Source organism: Maniola hyperantus, chromosome 6, assembly GCF_902806685.2.
Source record: "Maniola hyperantus chromosome 6, iAphHyp1.2, whole genome shotgun sequence".
In the NCBI taxonomy this organism is placed as follows: domain Eukaryota; kingdom Metazoa; phylum Arthropoda; class Insecta; order Lepidoptera; family Nymphalidae; genus Maniola; species Maniola hyperantus.
Genome location: NC_048541.1, coordinates 3,477,732 through 3,505,194, shown reverse-complemented (window position 1 = coordinate 3,505,194; position 27,463 = coordinate 3,477,732). Strand labels below are relative to the sequence as shown.

The 27,463-nt window shown below is 37.8% G+C and overlaps 1 protein-coding gene across 4 annotated transcripts in view; it reads left to right on the top strand.

The window, feature by feature from the left end:
• LOC117982930 (neurotrimin-like) overlaps nt 1–27,463 on the top strand; it is a 563,100-nt gene that overhangs the window by 81,568 nt on the left and 454,069 nt on the right. For all 4 annotated transcript variants that reach the window (XR_011236864.1, XM_034969369.2, XM_069499315.1 and 1 more), the window contains exon 3: nt 15,247–15,473. Coding sequence is in view for 3 of the 4 variants with exons in the window: in XM_034969369.2 (XP_034825260.1) it covers nt 15,247–15,473 (227 nt within the window). In the remaining variant the exon portion in view is untranslated. The remainder of the gene's footprint in view (nt 1–15,246; nt 15,474–27,463) is intronic.

Below are 27,463 nucleotides of genomic sequence, written 5' to 3'. Positions count from 1 at the left end.
ACAAAAAAACACGACTGACTGCTCTGCCAAAAAACATCTCACATTTGAAAATGGCACCATACATCCACCACATTGAACTTTTTTCAAAAATTCATAACCAGTCTCAAGGGTGAAATCTATTGAGCGCACTCTGACTTTGCTTAGACTTAAGCTATATCTCTCGCATAAATCTGTCTCGTTTTAACTCAATCTTAAGTCAGAGCAAAGTCAAAGTGCGCTCTATAGATCTCAGCCTTAGAGCTAGCGCGCAGCACGGTTTTCATTACGTTTTTTCCCGCAAAATTTGTGTACTATATAGATTTTAATATGCACCGCAATTCACCTCATCGTGATGCTCGCTAGCTCTTACTTGAGATGATGTAACAATTCTAACGATACCTCATATAACGATACGTCATATACTTAAATCTGTTCAGGTATTTAGAAGTTATGGTGGAGTAAACAAATCCACATAGATACATAGATGAACCCTGAATACATTAATGCTAATCGTGTAAAAATAAATCTGTATGATTATTTATTTATCGATACTTTTTTGGCTCTTCCAACGTCCCTATCTTTCACCCCTGTGTGCTTGTTGGTAGCTCGTGAAGGAGGCGGTTTGTGGCCATTAGGCCCAAATTGCTAGGAATACGCTACTGCGTCGTTCTACAATCGCCTATTAGTTGCTACGTTTTGATGTGATGTACAACTTTTTTTATTTTTTTATTCTGATACAAGTTAGCCCTTGACTGCAATCCCTCCTGGTGGTAAGTGATGATGTAGTCTAAGATGGCGGTGGGCTAAACCTGGAATTGCTACAATTTAGTGTACGCACCTATCTATATAATTTGACAAAATATTCCTAATTACAGTAGAAATCATAAGGAAATATTGTTTGAAGCGCTAAATTGTTGATCATAGTTAAGAAGGATAATAATTGCAATTAAAAAATATATTCTCGTTGGAAACTAGCAACTGCCCGTGGCTTTGCTCGTCCTCTTTGTTCCCTATCCAAATGAAATTTTGAAAACTTCCCTTATCTGGAACAATAGTTTGTGTTGGGCGTTGATGATTCAGTTACTGACTTTTTTATATCTATTAATTGATAGTAGATAATAACAAGCTTCATGCGTTTCTTTCGGCCGCCATCTTGAAAAATTATATGGGTACTTTAATTAGGTACTTATAAGTTCCGCAAACTGCTAATGCACGTGGCCGCCATTTTAGTAACGTCAGCATTTGACTGAAGTTTCGAGCTGATGGTATATTTTTATTTCGGCTGACGTCAAAATGATGTCATTTCGATGTTAATGAGACATGGTTCCAGCGCAATAGCAATTTACGGGACTTATACATCCTCCATGAGTTGACCCTTGATGAGATTTGACATTCGCCTGTCTATAAGTATAATATACTGCGTATGAAATCCAGCGAAACTTTGGTAAAATTCGATCAATTTTAATCCCTAAGCCAACACGACTACAGCGTTGTTAAATAAATTAGGAACGGAAACGAAATACCTTTGCGATGTTGAACGAAATCGATCTTTTGAGAACCTTTTATGGTTTCTATGTTGTGAAGTGTAAAATTACAGTTTTCCCTAACCCCTTTACTTGCGAACAGTTGAAGTATTATTATTATTATTTATCATCCTCCTTAAATTCTATGTCCGCCTTTCGCGGCAGAGTTTTTCTCGTCCAAGTTGATCTATCAGACAACTTATGCTTCAAGACATTCTAATAAGTTTTTTCCCTGATCTAAAATAGTACACGCAGCACCACACAAATTCCAAAACACCCTCGACCCACGTTTCGGCCCGACACCGGAGCATCCTCAGGAGATGTAGACCTTACAATTCACAATTGCAATAAAATTCACAATTGATTATAGCAAATTAAGCTTTTGGTTCATTGTATATCATGGATTTCCGCAAAGTAACGCCTGCTTCTGTACAACCTTTGAGAATATTATGGAGAACTCTCAGACATGCAGATTTCTTTACATGACTCCGAAAAGTTAGAAGTGCGTGCCCGGGATAGAACCGACCGATCCGACCTCTCGAATAGAAGGCCGACGTCTTAACTACTAGGCTATCACCACATGGATAACGTCTAGATTATTATAAAGTCTGGAATATACAACATGCACCTAAAACTCAAAGGAAAGAGTTACTGAGCTATAGAATTAATTTAACAAGCTACACGTGTAGCTGTCATAAAAACACAAACCGACAAACCGCCATTTCGGGTAAATTCTCAGTGTTTATGCGTTATAAAGAACCGTTTCACAAGCGCAACATTTGATGTAATGAAGCAATGACATCGAGACTTTATTTCAAAGTGAAAAATTCCACAAGAGACTTCTTGTTTCGCAACTTTTGTCTTACTAGCTGATGCCCGCGACCTCGCCCGCGTGGAATTAGGTTTTTTAAAAATCCCGTGGTAACTCTTTGATTATCCGAGATAAAAAGTAGCCTATGTCACTCTTCAGGTCTTAGCTAGTCTTATATACCCATGCAAAAAATCACGTCAATCCGTTGCATCGTAGCAACGTGATTGAAGGACAAACCAACTCACTTTCGCATTTATAATAAGGGTACTGAAGGGTACTAGCATAACCAATAAAAAACGAATAAAATAAAATAAAAAAATAAAATAAAATGACATACTTTACGCAGGATAAACATATATTAGGTATACATTAAGCAATAAAATACATAAAATTGCATATGTATTTTTCAATTCTATAAAATCCTCGTACCCCGATTGCCATCTCAACCTGTCGCGTACTAACGTTTTGTACCACCCACTGCTCTGTAGCTGTATCTCTAAGGCTTTGATTCTTCGAATCCGATATCAACGATTTTATGTACAAATACATGAAACCCTTATGAAATATAATAGGGAAATATATTCACTCTCATATTCCTCAGGGTTCCATGTTCTTTGAAAGGTTTGTGCCCGATGGCAATATAAAGAAAACATTTGAGTAACGATGCATTACATACTCGTGCCAGGGACCTAACTTGATTTGCCTGAAGGAGACCCGGCTTTGTAGAGCTAGGGTCACCATGAATCAATTCGGAAGGTCTAGAATATCTAAGGGTAAAATTAAACAAAGGCATCCATACTAATAGTATAAATGCGATAGTGTGCCTGTCTGTCTGTTAGCCTTTCACGGTCCATTCGTTCAACCATTTTGACGAAATTTGGAATAGAGATAGCTTGTATCCCGGGGAAGGACATGGGTACCTTTTATCCCGGAAATCAAAGAGTTCCCACGGGATTTTTGAGAACCTACCTAGTTTTTATTGAAGACCACTTTCAGGGTCCGTTCGTCCGTCTGTCTGTCTGTCAGTGCGCTGTATATCGTGAATCGTAATAGGTAGAGAGTTGAAATTTTCACTGAGTGTACCTACTAGTATAGACCTTTCTATTGCCCCTAAAAAATAATAAAAAAATTAAAGTGTTCTATATTTTGTACTCTTCTTTATAATTCTTCGTGCGAGAGCCCGACTCGCACTTGACCGATTTTTAAGTTTCCAAGAAATATTGACTGCTAATCAGCACTTTGTCAGTATGGTGGATTATAATCTAAACCCTTCTTCTCTTCTCTCTATTCTGAAAGGGAACTCGTGATCGGCTGGCGATGAGTTGAAATGCTAATGATGATGCTCATATTATAACTGACTGAGTTTAGGTTACCGCTTGATTCAGACGACTCGTGGGGTTGCATGCGGGTTGCAGGAGGGTGACAGCGACGTTGAGAGCCTTGATTTTGGCGTCATCTGCCACCCCTACTGCAGCCCGCGCATCTTTGTTGGAGGTCGTCTCTTCCGTGTTTTGTTTTAATTCAGTTGAAATTTAACCGTGTGCTACCGTACACAAAGTTGAAATTCAGTTGTTATCCACCAGGCTGCTTCGCATCCAGTCTGAAGGTGTGCCCCGCCAGTATTTCAGGCGTATGACATACGTCATACTACTGTATTTATATACGTACTAAATTGCCGTGCCACTAAAAGTTATAGATTTACGCAAGCTTAATTGCATGGCTGCTGAACTTTAACTTGACGCCAAAGACACTAACGCTATTTGGCATATTGTTCAGTACTAAAGCTGAGTTTTTGGGATGAAACATCAAGAATTTGGTCACCCTACATAATATTACGTGAAAAAAAGTATCATGGCATAAAATAAATTCATTTTCGTTTGCTTATTTAAATTAGAGCTGTGCGAGATCGTGATACCCATTCTAAGCCTTTTTAACTGTAGGTAATAATATATTGTTGTGTTTTCCAGGGTACCGCCAGCTAACATGAAGAATCGTTAACAAATAATTTCATAACATTGATGTTTTTTTTCTTTATTGCAAGATAGACTTGCGCTTGACATAATAATATTTTAATATTTATATTAAGCATAATTGTTGTAATGCGAAGATAAGTTTTAGATTGGAGCATGCTTGCCTAAAAGATGCCTATTCATTCTTGCCTTGAAGATATATAGTATGTCACGACTCACGACAGGTTGGTAATGATTGCTCTGATTTTTATGGGAACTGCATTCGTAAAAAAATTTAGCTTCAGTAATAGGCTACTTGACAATTTTTTTAAGTTGGTCTTAAATGGTTAATATTTGTCCTATTATATCAAAAAAATTAACACTATATTTTTTTGCGCCCTAAAAACCGTAAAACTTTAATTTAAAAAAATATTTTTCTTAGACAGGTGAAAACACTGTCGGCCATGTTTGGCCGATAGATTATCTGTGCTCTGACGTCATGCATTTGTAAACAACAGTATAACCGTGGTTATACTGTTGTTTACAAATGCATGACGTCAGAGCACAGATAATCTATCGGCCAAACATGGCCGACAGTGTTTTCACCTGTCTAAGAAAAATATTTTTTTAAATTAAAGTTTTACGGTTTTTAGGGCGCAAAAAAATATAGTGTTAATTTTTTTGATATAATAGGACAAATATTAACCATTTAAGACCAACTTAAAAAAATTGTCAAGTAGCCTATTATCGGAGCGATTAATTGTAGCTAGTCGGTTGTATGCAAATGCATTAGATCTTAAGCTGAATCCAAGTCTGCGAAAAAATTCTAACTTACTTAATTTCAAGTTGTTCAAAGTTTTTTCTTCTTTTTCTGCTTTAAAAGCTTGCGCAATGTTTGTTCTGTTGCAACTTTGGTAGGTACTGAACTACTCTCATTGAAAGTTTTATACTGTTGTACCTAGTTTCAAGATTTCACTGCTAGTTGGCTAATGAGCTTTTTATAGAGTTGTCTGAGTTGAACATCTGTTAAATAAATCAACAAGTAAGTATTGGTAGTTGATGAGTTGATGATTAACCGACATAGCTCAACGGCTTGCGAAGCTAAAGTGGCAATGGGCAGGGCACAGAGTTTGTAAAACCGATAGACGTTGGATCTCAAGGTGCTGGAATGGCGACCTCGTACCGGCAGACGCAGCGTTGGAAGACCCCCCACTAGGTGGACGATATCAGACGAATCTCAGGGAGCTGCTGGATTCAGGCGGCGCAAGACCGTGGCGTGTGGAAGTCTCTACAAGAGATCTATGTCCAGCAGTGGACGTCTATCTGTTGATGATGATGATAATGATGAGTTGTTGATTTATCACGACAGTATCTATAAAGCACAACGCACATCTGCATCGTAGAATGGTGGTTCTTTTCCAGCAAGCTGCAGCTTATTCATCACCGTTTTTCTTCACCGTCAAATCTAAATGTATAAAAGGGAGAAGTGACTGACTGACCACCGTACATCTCAAACTTCGGATCAGGCTGAAATTTAGCATGCAGATAGTTATTATGACGCAAACATCCGCTAAGAAAAGGTTTTTGATAATTTAATCCCTAAGGGGGTAAAATATGTAGTAAGCAGCGTTGGGCATCTCGCGATTGCGACTTTGTTTTTATACTAGTTAGAGAATAGAAGAGATGAAACTTTTCATTAGTAGTTATAAATGCACAGTAAGATAAATTTTGCAAGTGAAGAAAACTTTTCTTATTTCCCAGATTAGGAAACTTTGTTTGAGATGTAGGTAGATAGTGATATTTATGGTAGACCTAGACATTTTTAAAGCGCTGTGTGACCTAGTTCAGATTTCTAAATGTAGATGGACGTCTCCGGGCTATTGATGTTGCGTTTTCATTCCCTACGCCAATTCGTTAGTAGATATTTTTGCTCTGTTACTATGTATCAACTTTATGACTTGTTTCAAAACCTTTTTCTGATGACAACTTATGCTTGTTATTATACAAGTCAACTGGTACTTTTTAACATTTTTATTTTATAACACACAAACAGTTTCATATGGTTTCTTGCAATTTTATTCGTGCAAATGTACCATTTTGTTTGCCAGCTCCTTAAATTTAACCATACTATGTCATCCCTTATAAAGTTGAGTTTAAATTGATAAATAATAAATATAATAAAAATCTCCTCTACTCCGTCTGTAGGTATTCGCTGCCCTTTACGCTCTTATCTTTTTAATACCAAAAATAAATATTTTGGTGGATGTTTTTAATATTATCAGAATTTCATGCTTGGAAAATATTAGTAGCTTTTCTATGTAGTATTATTGAAGAAAATATTATTTTTATCTACGATCACTCTATATCTACGTTTCATTCAATTTACGAGTTTTTCTTATTTTTTTCCTTGTGAGATCACAAAGCAGCCAAGTATCTTTTCTTACGATCTATGTACAAATAAAAGGATAAACTAACTGATATACTTACGTAGGTATAATATGAAAGTACAGCTCGTGCCATTGGCTATAGAAACTTGAGATAGCTATAATACGCGACAGGCCGAGATGGCATTGGGGCAGGGAACGCTCCGCACACGCGCACAGCCCCCGCACTAAACCGGTGCGGGCGAGCGCGGGTGACGTGCGGGTGTGTGGAGCGTCTCCCCGCCTAATGCCCCGATTGCCATCTCAACCTATTGCGGTCTACTTACAGTTATTCTTTAAAAAGAAAGCAAATTTCAGAAATTCCATCCCTATTTTACCCCCTTAGGGGTTGAATTTTCAAAAATCCCCTCTTATTGGATGGCTACGTCATAATAATCGTAGCTATCTGCATGCCAAATTTCAGCTCAATCCGTCCAGTAGTTCCAGCTGTGCGTTGATAGATCAGTCTGTCAGTCAGTCACCTTTTCCTTTTATATATTATTTAGAGTATTTAGATTAGATTAATTTACAGATTTATTTCATTTTGCAGTTTGCTTTACCATAAAAAAGAGGTCTTTCAACTAGGTCAGGATAATTTCATATACTATGCGCTTAAACAAAGATAAATTATAACCTTTTTGTGGGATTGTATCTTCCAGAATAAATGTGTCTTTCGCCGCAATTTCGCCAACTGTCACAGCCGGGGTATTTCCCCCTGAATTTATGACAACGACTCTTTCGCTAATATTGTTTACTTCGGTAACGCCTAATGCAGACAACCGATTATAATCGGTCTGGCTATTTTTTTTAAAGAATATTAGCCATGTTAAATGACTAATATTCCCCTTTCCTCTCCAACTAAGCGTAAAGCTTGTGCTAGTAGTAGGTACGACAATAGTGCAACGGGCGGAGTTTGAACCGTCGACCTTTCGGTTTTCAGTCCACTCCTTTACCCGTTGAGCTATTGAGGCTCTTATGTGGTTGTAGTGTACGAATCGTGATAGCCTAGTGGTGATGACGTCCGACTCCTACTCTGGAGGTCAGGTGTTCGATGGGCATGCATCTCTAACTTTCATTGCTTGGTGCGTTTTAATCAAATAAAAACATTGTGAGGAAACCTGAATGCCTGTAAGTTCGCAATAATGTTCTCAAAGGTGTACGAGGTCTGCCAATCCACATTTGGCTAGCGTGCTAGACTGTGGCCAAACCATTCCCATTCTGAAAATAAACCTCAGTGCTAACTAGCGATGGGTTGATCATGATGACGATAATGAAACATGTACAAATAGACGTTCCTACAAAGAAAGGGGCAAAAGATTCCCATAAAGTGGTCTTAAAACCTAGACGCAGCGTTTTTCTTGATAACAATTAAAACTAAGCTTTCTTTACTTTTAAGCATGACGAAGGGGGCGCGCAGATCGCCGTACCTTCTCCCTTTCATGTTTTGTTTCTGTATGTCAATTTCAACTGTAGGCCTACAAAAAGCTGAGTTTAAGTGGTTATTAAAATTTCTTTGCTCCGTCCACTCTGTCAGAATGCGTTGCTCCTAAAATTACCAATTTTATCATCGACTCGATTCGATTTAAGGTAGAAAGATGGGTAGGTATGTATGACATACGAGTGACACGCAGGCAGACGAAAGCGTGCATTGATTCGTCTTTAAATTGGATATCGCATTCTAGTCATAAATTTACACATATAAGTTGGGCATCTAAAATCGGTCGGTTATCGGTTTCAAGGTTTAATGGGTCGTCTACGTTGCGGCTTACATCGGTAATGGTCAGTTTTATTATTGCGCATCTTTGCCGGTTTATTTCATTCACCCGCCCATGAATCATGAGAGAGGTCGTGATATATTTAGCAATTAAAGAAGTTTTATCAGTTATTTCGTAATGGAGGATATTTAGGTTAGTCACGCTAAATGGTTATTCAAATACATATTTTATGGGGTGCTTTATCGTCTCTTTGCCTTATTCTAAATTACTGTGGTACAATAATGCCATTAATTTACCATTATGGTAGGAATTTTCTTGGGATATTAAGTCTTTGCACATTACACAGACTCCATCCATCCATCCATCCATCCATCCATCTTCATCCATATATTGTAGGCTGTATCATCACTTGCCAGCAGGTCTGATTGCAGCCAAGGGCTAGTCTGCTTGACGCCCTTAAACTTTAACAATTTATTAAATTTTAAGGGTGTCTGGCAGGGGGTTGCCTGCCTTGAAGAAAATACCTATAAAAATAGACTTTATACTTTGACGCAAGATACACTTTTACACCTTTATTACCTGTTGTCTCCCAAAGCCACCATGATCCAAACAAACATCCAAACAAACGTTTCTCCCAGTATTGGGGACAATACGCAGAGAAACTTTCAGCTTTTATGAAATAACGAAGGTCTGACACCCGCTGGCTCTTAGTCCATACGTATCTAAAGTGAAGAATATAATTCACTATGAACCCTTCCTGAATCATGATAACATACACCTTCTAGGCTAACGCGTTCCATGTTAGGCCACATCATCACTTCCCATCAGGTGTGATCGTGGTCAAGCGTGGCGCCTATAATGAATTTAAAAAAAAAAACATAGGCAGGCAGTAACTCTGTAGCATCAGGATTGAGGAGTTGGATCCAGAATTTTTATGGGACTACGGAAACATCCTCTGTTGATTAGAAAAAAAATTTGCAAATCGGTCTAGATACCTCGAAATAATCGGTGTACATAAATAAATTAAAAAACCGGCTGAATTGAGAACCACCTCCTTTTTGGAAGTCGGTTAAAAACTACGACACTTGCGTCATATTTTTTTTGTAAAGTCTCTTCTACTCTCGTGCGTTTAGTTTCTTCTTTCTCCCACCAATCTTCGACAGCGAATCTTCTACAACAGGTATAATAATACTATGAACGTAACATGTCTACAGTACTATTACATTGTTACCAACAGACAAATTTGACGATTCCAAATTCAAATTCAAATTCAAATTCAAATTTCTTTATTGCGAATATGGGTAAACAGTGCAGATATTACAAAACAAAAAGGTACAGCCAAATTCTGCCTATTAGCATGCAATATGTTATGACTTATGATATACCGAACAACGTGTACATAGTTTTGATAAAATTAGTCAAATTAAATACTTAGTCACAAAAAAATACAAATTTAAATGAATCACATCATCCACAGCTTGTAATGCAAAATTTAGCATGAACAAAGAATATCTTGAATTTTAAGTATAATAATAACGAATGCTCGGCGTAGCAGCTTGTATAAAATATATTCGAGAGGCAAACAATTTCATTGTTGGCTCGTGTTCTTAATATTATATATTAAGATGAGATGTATGAATCCAAGATGTTACAGTATTATTTTATTAAAACACATGACGCTTTCGATTCTTATAATACTAGCTGATTGCCGCGACTTCGTCTGCGTGGATTTAAGTTTTTTTTTTAAATCCCGTGGGAACTCCGGGTTATAAAGTAGCCTATATCATTCTCCATGTCTTAAACGAAACTATACCTACCCATGCAAAAATCACATAACAAATAAACAACTTAACGTTAATAATGAATTAAATGTTAAAAAGAAATAGAAATCATATATTTTTTTTAATTTTATTATTCTCTTTAAAAATCATGATTTTTCAAATTATTCTCTTTACTAATAAATTCTAGCCCCATAAACTACCGCTGTGCAAAAAATCACATCATTTTCAATACAGTCCAAGACCCTATTCTATTGTGGAGCTTAAATTCTGTATGAGTCAAAATACATTTCCATCTAAATTTCACCGAGATTCAGTAGGTACCTTGTATTTTTATCCGTTTGAGATATTATGCAAACGTATTCGATGTCTGCATCAGCAACCAATCTGTAATCAAAGAAACAAAGATGTCAAAGAGATTGCGCAAAAATACGGAGATGTTGCCAAACTCGTGAATAGATAATGGGGTTTCGGATGAAAAAAGGTAATTTTAACGTGTTTACTAGCTTTTAAGTGCCTTTACAGTCATAAAAAGATCGCAACGCGACTCGTTTAACAAACTTTTTAGAAGAATCGTTAAACTGACTTTACCGAAATATTAAGGTTGTTAGGTAGGTTTAGGTAGGAAAAGTCAGGATAAGTAGGTAGATATAGTACGCGCCAACATAGCCAAACAATATCCCCGAAGAGAGATTATTAGCCATGTTACCAAGGTACACCGGCCCGAATACTGCTCTTCCCCTCGGACGCATCCAAAAGGGACCGGCAGCACTCAGGCACACTTGGATGTTACCTGGCTGGCACCCCAAAGGCACGGTAATATTATCATATAGTATTGTAACTTGGCCGTATCTTTGAAATAAATACCTACAGCAGCGCGGTACGTAAACATGCGATAGGGCTGCCCGCCTCCAGGATTTTAATTACATTTGCCTAATTTGTGTTTCCATTTAGTTTTGTAATTGTAAATTATTTTTTTATATATCTATACTAATAAATAAATAAACAACTAAAATACTTTCGCGCGGTTATTGTTAAAAAACAAACACCGTCCGTTCGTCACTGCGGCACAGTCGCGACTGGCTGCACCGCGAGCGCACCGCGAGATTGAGGCGCGTAGGTATAGCTCGCGTTTCGTCCGTTTGTATGAAGTTGGAATACTGTATAGATAACATTACCGTGCCAAAGGTATAAAATTATTATGACTCATGCAACTCACTTTGCTTTTAATTATTGATCAAAGTTTAACAATAATCACGTAAAGTAACTATTACCGCCTGTCATGCAACTGGAACTTAGGTCTCAGGGGCAAACTAAAATAACGCATATACCTACTTGAATTACCTATTTGCAGATGCTAATGCACGCCACCGTTTCATTTCTTATTTATAATTCATACACGCTTTTAAATATACATCACTAACGCGAGTCAGTGGGCGTTCTTGTGTGAAGATACCCTAAATGCGTGGGTGAAAAGCTCGTAGAAGCGGCTATAGCAAAGCAAATATTATGTTTGGACGGGCCCTAAAACGGAGCAGCCATACAATTTATATACCCATTCGCCCACAGGCTAATGTTAAAGATAGCTTGTTACTCCATTTTAACATTTATGTAAAGGCGTAACAGTCTAAATTCGCTTGAGATGTTATATTTTTACAAGTTTATTGAAAAACGCGTTTGGGTACATTTTAAGTTATTATTTTATTTAAATATTCACAAAGAGATTTTAATTTTACCAGCTTTCGTAATGATCATTAATTATTGCGTAATTATTAGGAATATAATAAATTGGGCGAATAAAAAAAAGGTTTCATTTCAACCGGATGTTCCAGATGTAGTACATTTTGATACAAAATCGGTTTCCGACAAGCGTTAATAGATTCATATAAAATGTTCTGCCACTGGAACACCCGATTAAAATCCGGGCCCGACAAACGACGAGTGGTAACGAGGGGTAGCTGGCGATAATTTTGGATCACAAGAAATAAGTAGAATGAACTGCTAAAAGTGGGAAATAATTTATCTAATGTAGCAATTTTTCATTGAATTATAATATAATATTAAAGTGGGCAGAAAAATAATAATGGGCGGAATACAAAGTGGCATAGCCATTGAGCTCTATCAATGTTCTAACCTGATTTTACCTGTTAAGTTTTGGCAAATACAGTATTGATTTATTATATTTACCAAAAGTAAGGTGCAATTACTAATATTAACCGGTAAAAGTAAATCACTACCTACCCATCTAAATATATAAAAGCGAAATACCACTCACTCACTGACTGACTGACTGACTAATCACGAAATGTCAGGAATTATGAGGCCTACAAACTTGAAATTTGGAAGGTAGGTTCTTTCTAGGAAGTAGGTGTCAGCTAAGAAACGGTTTTGATAAATTCCCCCCCTAAGGGTGTGCAAGGGGGGGTCGAAGGTTGTATGAAGGTCCTATGTTTTTGAAGTTAGAGACATGAAAATCGACATTTAGGTTATTAGCTTCAAATAATGAAAGTCTGTATAAGTCAATTTGGGAAATTCTTACCTTAAAGGTGGTAAAACAGGGAGGGAAAAGTTTTTATAGAAAAGTTTTAGGTACCTATTGTTATTTTCACTTGAAATTTGAAACGTTGGTTCTTTCTAGGGGGTAGGTACCTATCAGATAAGAAAGGATCTAACTAAATTATCCCCCTAAGGGGGTGAAATGGGGGTTGAAAAGTTATATGAAAATCCTATGTTTTTGTAGTTAGAGATATGAAAAATTGACATTTAGGTATTCTGGGTTCCGTGCCTTAAGGTAAGACTGGGTGAGGAGGTAAGTGAGGCCTTTTGCAGCGGGAAAATTTCAGATCTCATGACAAAACAAAAAAATTACGCGGACGAAGTCGCGGGCAACTGCTAGTAATAATTATAAATGCGAAAGTGTGTTTGTATTGTTGGTATGTCCTTCAATCACGTTGTTACTTGTTACTGAGCAACGGACCTGACCTAGACAGTGACATAAGAGTTCCTGTGTTAGTAGTTTCTATAAACTGTTATCATATTATGCAGGCCAATTAGCTGCTATTTCCCGAGCGATCGCTTGTTTTCAGCTGCAATTGAAGAGGCGGGGTATTATTTATTAGCAGCTTAAGCTTCCATCGAGACACTTAGGGGCGGCTCGGGCGTCCGAACGGGAGCTCAGCGTAGATTATTGCTTTTCAAAATTCAAGATGCCAGAACCGTAATATTGTACAGAACCCTGCAGGAAATATTGTACATCGACCTTTAAAAAGAGAAAACGCCACATAGGTATGAGTGACAGAGACAACGCTCTACCAAACCGACATCTCTTTCTAAAGGACGATGTACAGTCAGCAACAAAGCTAGGTATGCAATTGCCCATAGTTGCTTATACTGACGGGTGCAAACCTAGCTTTGGTGCTGATCCTACCTACAATATTTCCTGGCGACTACTCTACAATGGTATTTCTAAGAGCCGCCATGAAAACTTGACGCAACGTCTCCGATGGAATGAAGTGGTACCGTGGATTCTTTTATTTTATCAACTTGATCATCAATCATCATCATCACCATCAACCTATCGCTGGCTCACTACTGAGCATGAGTTTTCTCTCGGAATGAGAAGAGTTTGGCTATAGTTCACCACGCTGGCATAGTGCGAATTGGCAGACTTCACACACTTTTGAAATGAAGAACTCTCAGGCATACAAGTTTCCTCACGATGTTTTTGCGGTGAAAGAAAACAAAGAAAACAAACAAGCTTTAGTTATGGCCTAAGAGCCAGCGCGTGCCAGACCCTCCTTATTTTATAAGAGCTAAAAGTTTCTCTGCGTATTGTCCCCAACACTGGGAACAACGTTTGTTTGGATATTTGTTTGGATTATGGTAGCTTTGGGAGATAACAGGTATTATGAAGGTGTAAAAATCTTACGTCAAAGTATAAAGTCAAATTTTTTGTATATTTTCTTCAGAATAGTATAAGAATTCACGTCATGCATTGGTAGACACTTAGTATGGTGGCAATCCCCTGCCAGACATCTTTATTTAAAGTTTAATAAATTACAATACGCAGACAAACTTTCGGCTTTCATAAAATAAGGAAGGTCTGGCACGCGCTGGCTTTCTCTCTTATGTGTTTACAGTAAAATGATGCCTACATTCGCACGACTCGCTTTACACAATAGAAAGGGTAAATGAGCTACATAGTCATCACCTAAATTTGAGGCAATTACTAAATTGTCAGTGATTTATGCCTACTATACTAGCGTACCGCGCTCAGGTCCGGGCCGTGTTACACAACTTTACAACAATGAACTAACCACACAGGCATTCATGTTGGGCTAAAGCTGCGGTTAATTATTTACTTTGTTAGCTATTGCCGCTAACAATACGGGTTGACAACAGGAAATTAAACAAAAACTTTGAACAATGTATGTCTGTAAACTTATAGCATGAGTGCCGAGTTGATATAATATATTATACTACTCGTCGAACCACAACTAGTGCCATTATACTTACCTACCATAGATTATGTTACGTTTATATTATATCCGACGCGTTAAGATGATGCCCGCGACTTCATCCGCGTGGATATAGGTTTTTAAAATACCGTGGAAACTCTTAATTTTCCGGGATAAAGTATGGTATGCGGATGGATTATGCCTTATAAAATTCATGCTTAATTTGAAATTATTTAAACAACCCGGGTTGATTTAGAGCTCTGCCTCATATTTTGTGTGTTGCGTTGCGTCGTCACAGCGAAAACGCTGCGTCGTTTTCTATATAATTTAAAATGACACGTCTTTGCACGTGACGTTTTAAAGGATCGACGGACGAGAGACGAAGCGAGTGATGCGCTGCGATGTCAGAGCTCCGGTACGATGAGCCGACGATGGACAGACATCCTCTTGCGCTGCGACGACGTCGTGTGTCGTCGCAAGGCAGGTCGCAATGCGTTGATCCTTTGTGACGACGCAACGCAACGCACTAGTGAGGCATCGCCCTTAAAAATCTGTTGATTGGTCGCATTCGGGGAAAAAGCTAGTAACAAAAATATTTATCTTTTCCACAGTATCATCAGCGCAGCGCGAACTTGGCAAGGGTATGCCGTCGAATACCTCAGCGACCTCACCACCAGCGGCGGAAAACGTGATTCGGCCAGGGGTGGCGATCGACGCCCCCCGCCCCACCCCTCGCACCGGACCCTACTTCGACTTGGCGGCCTCCAAGAATGTCACCGCGTTGCTTGGCAAGACCGCCTACTTGAACTGCCGAGTCAAAAACTTAGGAAATAAAACGGTATGTAAACGATTTCAGAATATATTTCGGAAAATTTTATACGAAGACGTTCTCGTCAGGCGGTAGGTAAATGCATTTGACGAGTTAAAAGTACAAGTTTATTTGAATAGAGATAGTGTGAAGGAAAACATCAAAGGTGTGTGAAGTCCGCCAAACTTGGCCATCGTGGCGGACTAACCACAAATTCACGTTTTTCGGATTTTCCCCTTTTCTGTTGCTGTATAAGACATTGGTACCTGCCAAATTTCATAATTATAGATCTACCCTATAGGTTTTGAATCCCTTGACGGGTCTTGACAGACACGACAGACAGACGACGAAGTGATCCTTTACTGGTTCATTTTTCCGTGGAAATATGGAACCCTAAATAAATAAATAAATAAATAAACTTTTATTTCAGGCATAAGTACACCCATAATTGTGTGTTAGTACAGAGACAATTCCTTAACCTATGTTAGTACCTACTTATTACTAGCTTAAACTTAACAACTAATTCTACTACTATTAAAACTAATCCTATTTATAACGCCCGAGGGAGTCTCTTTGCGCCTATGTGCGCACCACTCCAGCACCTCCAGAGAGGGCTGTCCAATTTCATGGACAATGCGCTGAGGAGAGTGTTGTACTCCTCAACAGCCTGCTCATCATGGACGCGGCACGCTTGCGCCTAAAAACTATCGTATTGTTTGGAGATAATGTGCAACCGAATTCCTACTTTTAATATGATAAATCTCCAACAGAACTTACCTACAATTAAATTAAAACTGCAACGTGATATAAAGCTCGCTGTGGAAATATTACGAGAGAGTATCACGATTCACGTTTCAAAAATAGGTAGCGCATACCCAAATAGAAAAGGCAAGTGCACACGTTCACACTAACGAGTCCCTCTTATTGCGGAGCTTACGCAGGGTTGCCAACTGCAAAATCTATTTATTAGGACGAGGAGTTCGAAAACCCCGGACTTTCGACTTTCGAGCGCACCTACCTATAAACCGGACATAATGCCTATTTTTTCATCTTAATAATTAAATCTCAAAGATTTACTACAAATATATTTTATTTATTTATACTTTCTTTATAAGATTTTTATTTCAAGAATGTGTCTACAAAAATTCATTGAGTTTGATTGGTTAATTTTTAAATGAGAAATGGAAAACGCTGGGGAAACTCTTAAAATAAATTTATTAAACCCCACCCGGACCCTTCTCGGACGCCCTCTAAATTTTTATTTTATTTTATTTATTCAGATACAAGTTAGCCCTTGACTGCAATCTCACCTGGTGGTAAGTGATGATGCAGCCTAAGATGATAGCGGGCTAACCTGGAAGGGGTATGGCAGTTTTTATTGAACCCATACCTCTTTGGTTTCTACACGGCATCGTAACGGAACGCTAAATCGCTTGGGGGCACGGCTTTGCCGGTAGGGTGGTAACTAGCCACGGCCGAAGCCTCCCACCAGACCAGACCAGAAATTTAGAAATTCCAAACCCCTGCCAGGAATCGAACCCGGGACCTCCCACTATTAAGACCACAGCGCACACCACTGCGCCAGGGAGGTCGTCAAAATACTAAAACTAGGACAAATCCGGGAAGATCCGAACGGATGGTAGCCCTAAGCTAACGTCCAATTTACATAGCGGTGTACCACAAAATCCTCGTTTTAAAATGAAACGCAACAATAGCACAATGCAACTTTAAAGGTGGTATTGTGGGGGAAACTTTATAAATAAAAGTCTCATTAAGCCGTGATGCGTCCGCCGCATCTTCTATAACGAGATGGAAACCGTCCACACGTCCGCTTTAATACTATTCACTGATTGCAATGTAACCTCCTTTCTTTATCGTAATGAGGTTAGGTATTAATAAATTTTTACACGAATGCCCAAAAAAGGTAATATAAAGTTTTCAGTGTTCATCTATGTATGTATAGTACGCGACAGGTCGAGATCTTCACTAATGTTTAGATCTATGTTCTTTAATGTTTATTACTTTTCATGAAGATGTGAATTTCAAATAATATTACGAGACACAGATGTTAATAGAGAATATTTGCGTAATCTAAACGTTTCACATTTTCTTTCTCTCGCGCTGATGTCGGTAGTATAATGGGTGTTTTATTTTAATGCAAGTGTTGTTCTAAAGTGTTTTGAAGTGATATTTTTAAAACACTTTAAAATCTTTCATATTATGAAAATCTTCCTAGTACAGTGGTGTGTGTTATGCGTATGACCTATAGGATTCTATTCTTAGGATTCTATTCTCGGTGAGGTCAATGTTAGAATTTATAACTTACTTCTAAATTAATTCAGGTCTGGTCGAATGGAAGGCTTTGGCTGCGGCGAGTTAGTTGTTACTAATAGTACGAGATAAAGGGTAGCTTGGAACTAATTTTATTAGCCAAACCATTCGCTGAATGTTCGTTTATATATACCACCTATAATGATTCATAGTAAAAAACGGGCCAATTGCAAGTCAGACTCGCGCACTGTGGGTTCCGTAATCATGTTTTAAATAACGAATTCTAGCCTCATAAACTACTGCTATACAAAAATCACGTCATTTTCTACATTTCTACAGTCCAAGACCCTATTAATCGCAATCACACAGATGAAAATTAATGATAATAGTAATACGATTGTGTAGAAGATTTCAAAGTAAAATCTGCTTTTGTGAAACCTAACAATGACTTTCATATAATCCTCATTAGAAGCCATGAAAAGCTCTGAATGAAGAAGATAAATTAAAGCCGAGTCTTAGTCTAATAATTTAAATATACTGTTAAAAGAAAAAGGTGACTGACTGACTGACAGACTAATCTAACAACGCACAGTTTAAACTACTGGACGGATTGGGCTGAAAGGCATCCAAAGAGCTGTTCTGACGTAGACATCCACAGAAGAATTTTTGAAAATTCAATCCCTATAGGGGTAAAATAGGGGTTAGAAATTTGTGTTGTCCACGAGGACGAAGTCCCGGGCATAAGCTAGTAATAATAATTAAAGGCTTCAAATATTAGCGGCATTTTGACATTCAAATGAGATTTCATCTTCGTTGTCTTAAACGATTGACGTCCAATGTTTATTTAATGTTGTTGTCTGTTTGTTTGTTACCTTTTTTATTGAGATACAAGTTAGCCCTTGACTGCAATCTCACCTAATGGTAAGTGATGATGCAGTCTAAGATGAAAGCGGGCTAACCTGGAAGGGGTATTGCAGTTTTTTTATTGCCCCTTTGGTTTATATACGGCATCGTACCGGTACGTTTAATCGGTTGGCGGCATGGCTTTGCCGGTAGGATGGTAACTAGCCACGGCCAAAGCCTACCACCAGACCAGAGCAGAAATTTAGAAATTAAAAAATTCCAAACCCCTGCCAGGAATCGAACCCGGGACCTCCCACTAATAAGACCACAGTGCTTAGCACTGCGCCAGGGAGGTCGACAAAAAAACCTTTTCACGGTACATCCGCATCCCGGAGATGAACAAGGCTATTTTTATTCCGAAAAATCAAAGAATTTCCACGGGATTTCTGAAATTCACGCTAATAGCACGATCTATGTAGTATACAAATAATTTGTTTTAAATGTTTGCATAATGAGTTGCGCGGCGTACAATTTCTCAGAAGCCATCCTTGAAAAGGTCTGAATGGAGATGATAAATGAAAGACAAATTCAAATCTAATGATATTAGGAAGCATTAATCTTAACATATTATTATAATATTATTCAAGCAGTATTCATACTGAGCTTATACAACAAATTTATAAATGGTCTAGATTTGTATTGACTTAATTTTACAAAATCACTTGGGAAACTTTTGAAATTAACTAAGGATTATTAAAAATGTAAGTTGAATTCACAAAAGCATTACGCTATGTAGATTTTAATCCATACTTCCATACTAATATTATAAATGCGAAAGTGTGTCTATCTGTCTGCTAGCTTTTCACGGCTCACCGGTTTTCACCGATTTTGTTGAAATTTGGTACAGAGTTAGCTTAAATCCCGGGAAAGGCCAAGGGCTACTTTTTTTCTGTGACGTAACCACAAATCGACGGTTTTCAGATTTAGTCCTTTACTTGTGTTATAAGACCTACCTACCTGTCAAATTGCATGATTCTAGGTCAACGAGTCAAAGTCAAATGATTTATTCAAAATAGGTAATAAATTACTCTTATTGATTGTCTGGTATAGTGTTAGATTTGTAAGATAATATAGTGGTGATAATTATAACGCAAACTTAAAACTAAAGCTACGAGGGTTCCAAACGCGCCCAGGTCTGAGAAGAGCCCACAACAAACTCAGCCGGGTATTCTTTTTATTATCACCACTTTACAAAATTATTGAAACTTATTAGAACTATCACAAAGTCGCTAAGCAACTCATTCCCAAGCTTGCTTATCATTTAAATAATCCTTTACATTGTAATAGGATTTTTCAATTAGTTTACGTTTTATGAAAACTTTGAACTTGTTGAGAGACATCTCCAATATGTCTTCTGGAAGCTTATTATAGAAACGTATGGAATTACGAGCAAATGAATTGCTAACTTTACTGAGCCTAGAGGCGGGAATTACAAGTTTATTTTTATTTCTAGTATTTATATTATGACAGTCACTTTTTTTTTTAAATTTATTTATGTTTTTATGTACGTACAGTAAATTTTCAAAAATATATTGATTATGCACTGTCATAATTTTAACTTCCCTAAATTTAGTTCTCAGCGACTCTCGTGGCCCCATACTGTATATGGCTCGAACAGCCCTTTTCTGCAGCACAAAAATAGAATTAATATCAGCAGCATTACCCCATAATAATATACCATATGACATAATGCTGTGAAAGTAACTAAAATATACTAGTCTCGCAGTTTCTATGTCTGTCAACTGGCGAATCTTTTTTACCGCATATGCGGCAGAACTAAGTCTGTTCGATAAGTTATTTATATGAGAGCCCCATTGAAGTTTTGCATCTAACGTTATTCCAAGAAAAATAGCGGTATCCACTAAATCTAATTCCTCATTATTAAGTTGCACAGTGGTTTTCACCTGCTTAACATTTGGTAAAGTGAATTTAATACACTTTGTCTTTTTCCCGTTGAGAAGCAGGTTATTAGCTTCGAACCACTGTACTAACTTGGTGAGAGAATTGTTTACTTCATCAAAAGTTGTTAAGTATCGATTGATTTTAAATAAAAGTGATGTATCATCAGCAAACAAGACTATCCCGTAATTGTCCTTAGCGAGGTAAGGAAGGTCATTGATGTAAATAAGGAACAGAAAAGGTCCTAAGATGGAACCTTGTGGCACCCCCATTTTTACAACGGATCCGGGAGATCGCTTTCCATTCACGTCTACCCTCGAGAATATAGGTTTACTTGACAGACACGACAGACAGACAGACAGAAAACTAAGTGATGCTGTAAGGGTTCCTTTTTTCCTTTTGAGGTACGGAACTCTAAAAAAATATGGCCATGTGGCATCTAGCTCAATGTCACACTGTGTTGTTCTTACGTGAAACGGCCTTTAGGATTGTTGTGGATCAAGTTACAAAAAAATAATGAGATTGTAAGTTCTGGTTTTATTGAATACCGCACGCATACATGAGGTCGTAACCCAGTTCTGATGTTAATTGAATCACGTCGGACTACAACTAGGCCACTATTTTGTGGTAATCGTTTAATGCGCCCTTTACTAACTTACTAGCTTCTGCTCGCAGCTTCGCCCGCGTGGCGTACAGGAAACAAATGGCATTTTTTTTTCAGAAACAAACATTATAACATCAGAACACGCACCCTCACCAGCACCGAATAACACATATAACAAATATCAATTTTCGTGCAAATAACTTGAAAAATGAGGGACTTTCATACAAACTTCCATCCCCCATTTAACCCACTTAGGGGTGGAATTTCGAAAAATCCTTTCTTAGTGGATACCTACTCTTTGCGAAGAATAGACCCTCCAAATTTCATGTCTTTAGGACCAGTGGTTTAGGCTGTGCGTTGATATATATGTCAGCTAGTCAGTCAGTCAGGACTTTGAATTTTATATATACAGATAAGCGTTTTATCGATATGGGTATGTTGTCGCACTGTAGCTGTTTATCCATACTAATATTATAAATGCGAAAGTGTGTCTGTCTGTCTGTCTGTCTGTCTAGGTAGCTACTTTATTCTAGTACTAGAAAGTACACGTTCTATCACAGAATACACAATAGGTTCTAATAATAAAATCAACATGTTCAGAGCTTATTACCGCTTGCATTCTATGCATAATGGTGTATAAATGTCCAAGTGCAAGTGCGGGTAACAGCAGGCTAATAAGCTTACATTTTAATTCAATACCGAGCGCATTTCGGGTCTCTATTTCACATTAGGAACATTAGCATCGTACTAACTTTATGAAAGTGTTTTTATTATTCTATTCTGAAACAATTTGAATTTTTGAGGCTTTTGTGAAACCTTAAGGTGGTTACGCACTTGTTGTTACAGCTGTTGTCATAGAACTATTAGTAAGGTTATATGACATTAAGACGTAGATATTTTTTATATCCGTATTTTCACGGATTCGGAAAAAGTCATTTAAATAATTGCTGCGCACTTTGTGTTTCGTTACTTATAAAATATACATGATTATCAGGATAGACGTGGCTTGATTATAAATCACTAGCGACCCGCCGCGGCTTTCCATCGGTAGCTTATTACAGTTTTCGTAGGATCCCTATTTTTTTGGAAAATGAAATATAACCTATTTTAGTCAGGAGTAATGTAGCTCTCTACTGGTGAAAGAATTTTCAAAATCGGTTCTGTAGTTCCACGGATTACTTACTACAAACAAATTACTTACAAATTACCCTTTTAATAATATTAGCATACACAATAAACGCTTATTGATATTATTAATAGACACAGGTATATGATTGAGTTTTAGAACAACGATAAGCTAGCTGACCCGCCCTGGAACCTCACGGGTGAATTTTTTTAATATACTTTCTTGTGATCCTACGACCTACGTGCAAAGTACCTTAGTACTTACTAGCGAGATTGTGAACGGGCAATAAAATCTATCCATACTTAATATTATAAATGCGAAAGTGTGTCTGTCTGTCTGTCTGTCTGCTAGCCTTTCACGGCCCATCCGTTCGACCGATTTTGACGAAATTTGGTACAGATATAGCTTACATCCCGGGGAAGGACATAGGCTACTTTTTATCCCGGAGTTCAAACAGAAATCAGAGAGAGAATCAAACGTGCGCAGCTGGGGCGAGTCGCTAGTTGTGTATAAAGTTACAATTATAATAATACTAGATGATGCCCGCGACTTCGTCCGCGTGGATTTAGGTTTTTAAAAATCCCGTGGGAACTCTTTGATTTTCCGGGATAAAAAGTAGCCTATGTCCTTCCCCGGGATGTAAGCTACCTCCGTACCAAATTTCATCAAAATCGGTGAGCCGTGAAAAGCTAGCAGACACACAGACAGGCACACTTTCGCATTTATAATATTAGTATGGATATAGAAGCTTGAGAAATACCTGCTTATTATTAACCTATTGATAAACTTGCTTATTTAATAGATACTGAAAAAAATACTGGACAATTAAAACTATGGTAGGTAGGTATTTAAGTAGAGGATAGCTAAGTACTTAATAATTATTATTAGTCCATAGCAATTAAATAAATCAAATTAATTTTGTCCATGCTGGCATATTATTGAAGTTTAAACTTCTAATTAGCCTAACTAACGAATCAATTAGAAATAATAACGATATTAAAATTAGCTGCTCTATGTAGAGTTTCAGCGCAATATGGCGCTAAAAGCAAATAGCAATTTCGAGTATAATGCTATGTAGAAGGTCTTAATATAGTTTCATGAAGAGTATATTGCTTTAACAGGTTCAGCTAAAAGGCTTGTTAGTTTAGATTTTTATTCAGAAATGTCAACAAGCTCATAACGTTTATTTTCGTAGCTACTTAATTCAAAATAAACAACACTAGGTGAAGCTTGTGTAATATTTTATCTGCGTTGATTACTTTTAAAAAATCCGTACCAATTCATTGATCCAGTATTTACTCGCTAGAAGTATCCTGTGTATCTAGAATACTATAATATAATAGATGCTAATAATAGATGCTGTGTGGCATGGTGCATTTTGGCGTGGCGAGGTCCAACTCGTATGCAGAAATTGAAGCTTGTTTACGCGGATATATTTTATTTTAAAACTACCTACCTACATTATGTTCATAATAGTTGCACATACCTACCTAGAATATTAGACTAAGTATTAACTACAGAGGAATGTGCAGTGCTCAGACAAGCCGCCAAGCGCTTACGAGCACGAAGAAACCAATATTGTGTTTTTTTTTTGTGTGGAAAAAAAAAACAAAAAAAGTAACACTCAAACATACTAGGTAAATCCTGCAAATAAAATAAATAAATAAATAAAGTATTTAGGTATCTAGTGTAATCTTATCCTTAGCTTTATTAGCTTATTTAGCTGATGTATTTGGGTTTTTTTTAATCCCGTGAGAATTTTATAATTTTTCGAGACAAAAGCATCGTCCATGGAATGCAAGGCTATCTCTGAACCAAACGTCAAATTCCATGAAAAGGTAGCTGACAGAAAGACATACCTACCTATGTCATACACTTTCGGACTTAATCTTTCGACAAAATCGATTCTACGGAAATGTGTGAAAGAGTAACAAACAGATAGACAGGCACACTTTCGCCTTAGTATTATCTGTTGCTGGTACTCGTAGTTTGTAATACTAACTACCGACCCCTTGGAACTGGGTCACGCTCACACCACTCTCACGCCTTAGAACGATCTGTGATATCATTTTAATGTGTTCTACATTTATGAAAGTGCAAACATGGACTTGTATAATAAGTGCAAGTCATTAGTAGGCGCCCGCCGCTCGACCGCCGCGGCTTCGCTCCTGTGGTAGATTCATAAAATTCAGCCTTATTCCTTGTACGTTCTGTGATATTATTTTAATGTGTACTATAGTATATTTTATGGAAGTTCAAGTATTGACTTGTATAATAAGTGCAAGTCATTATAGTAGGCCGCCCGCCGCGCGACTGCCGCGTTCCTGTGGTAGATTCATAAAATTCAGCCTTAAACCTTGTACGTTCTGTGGTATTATTCTAATATTCACACACACGCAAACACATACACACACACACACACACACTGTTGTAATTATATTATTGTATATTCTAAATCTATTCTGTTAAAATAGTTTTCATTATAATTTTAAGTAATCTCTTGTGGTCTTCTGTTAAATCTAAATTTGGATTTAAATAATAATTATGTAATTACGCTGTTGATTACTTTCAAATAAACAAAATAAAAAAACAATAAAAAATGTGTACTATAGTATATTTTATGAAAGTTCAAGCATTGACTTGTATAATAAGTGCAAGTCATTAGTAGGCCGCCCGCCGCGCGACCCCCATGACTTCACTCTCGTGGTAGATTCATAAAATTCAGCCTTATTCCTTGAACGTTCTGTGATATTATTTTAATGTGTACTATAGTGGAAGTTCAAGTATTGACTTGTATAATAAGTGCAAGTCATTAGTAGGCCTACGACCTTGTAACTTTGCATTCACCCAGCTGGAGCGACTGCCCGCGGCTTTGCCCCTGTGGTAGATTCATAAAATCCAGCCTTATTCCTTGTGATGTAATATGTGCTCTACATTTATGGAAGTGCAAACATGGACTCGTATAATAAGTGCAAGTCATTAGTAGGCCGCCCGCCACGCTCCTGTGGTAGATTCATAAAATTCAGCCTTGTACGTTGTGTGATATTATTTTAATGGGTACTATAGTATATTTTATGGAAGTTCAAGTATTGACTTGTATAATAAGTGCAAGTCATTAGTAGGCCTGCGACCTTGTATGCGCGGTATGTATATTGTAATTTCAATAAGTGCAAGTCAATGCATGAATCCTTAGTTAACCTCATTTCCATTTATGTACTATTAGCTGATGCCCGCGACTTTCCGGGATAAAAATGTCACTCTTGTCTGGTGGGAGGCTTCGGCCGTGGCTAGTTACCATCCTACCGGCAAAGCCGAGCCGCCAAGCGATTTAGCGTTCCGGTACGATGCCGTGTAGAAACCAAAGGGGTATGGGTTTAATACAAACTGCCATACCCCTTCCAGGTTAGCCCGCTATCATCTTAGACTGCATCATCACTTACCATCAGGTGAGATTGCAGTCAATGGCTAACTTGTATCTAAATTAAAAAATTAAAAAAACTCTCCAGGTCTTAATATACCCATGCAAAAAATCACGCCGATCCATTGGTCCGTTGTGATGTGATTAAAGGCCAAACCAACAAACCAATAAACCAACAAACAAACACACTTTTGCATTTATAATAGGGGTAGTGATACTTATTACTGCGTCAATATAGAGCGTGCGTCATCTACTGCTATAAATGATTCATTTATCTAGTTCAGAAGTATAGATTTTTATTCAATACCACGCGCATGTTTGAGGTCGTAACCTAGTTACGGGCTAATTTAATTAAGCATCGCCGGGAGCACCTGGAAACGGGAACTGTTTGTGGTGACCGGCGCTACGTGTGGTTCTTTGACTGCAGTTGCTTTGTTCTAATGGATATTTGTCCTACTTATTAGGTAGATTCATCATCATGATCAACTCATCGCCGGCTCACTACAGAGCACGGGTCTCCTCTCAGAGTGGGAAGGGTTTTGGCCATAGTCTACCACACTGGCCATGTGCGGATTGGTAGACTTCACACACCTTTAAGAACATTATGGAGAACTCTCAGGCATGCAGGTTTCCTCACCATGTTTTCCTTCACCGCTAAGCAAGTGATATATTTTAATTAATTAAAACGCATATAACTCCGAAAAGTTAGAGGTGCATGCCCGGGATCGTACCCCCGACCTCCGATTAGAAGGCGGACGTCCTAACCACTGGGCTATCACAGCATTAGGTAGATTGCTAAATAATTTTATTTATTGCTCGCGACTTCGTCCGCGTGGACTACAGAAATTTAAACCCCCTATTTCACCTCCTTAGGGGTTGAATTTTCAAAAATCCTTTCTTAGCGGATGTCTACGTCATAATAGCTATCTGCACACCAAATTTCAGCCCGATACGTCCAGTAGTTTGAGCTGTGCGTTGATAGACCAGTCAGTCAGTCAGTCACCTTTTCCTTTTATATATTTAGACTAGAGGATGCCCGCGACTTCGTCCGCGTGGATTGAGGTTTTAAAAATCCCGTGGCAACTCTTTATTTTCCGGGATAAAAAGTTGCCTATATCAATTTCCGGGATGCAAGCTACCTCTGTACCAAATTTCGTATAAATCGGTTAAACGGATGGGCCATTAAGAATATCGTAGGAACTCTGATTTTTCGCGATTAAAAGTAACCTATGTCTTTTCCCGGGATGTAAGCTAACTCTGTACCAAATTTCATTGAAATCGGTTAATCTGTTGAACCGTAAAAAGCTAGCAGACAGACAGACAGACTTTTAATTTAAGTGCTTTGTGTACTTGCTGTTAGTGTACTACCTAAATAGAATAAATATAATAAGAAATAAAATAAAATAAGCTCATTCTGTAATATCATAAATTCATCAAAGATTTAGAATTAGAATTTTCGGCAGGTATCTCATAAAACTTTTAATCAACTGTCTTAATTGAAGTAAATACTCCATTGTTTCACGAAAACCATTGTTAATCCTTAGCTTAGAATCTTGTTCTAAAGTTAAGACACCATAAAGCAATGATATTAGAAGAAAATAGGTAGATACGTTATACGCGGACCGCAAGTGGCACGTTAAAACTAAGCTAATTAGCAAACCTGAGCTCAGTCGTCCGCTGTCGTCGCGCTATCGATGACGTCGTTGATAGTAATGTGTATTTTGTTTTCGTCTCCCAAAACAACCGAAAATGCCGTCGTGTGTGATGAGATTCTGCACAAACTACACAAGCAAGGTTTC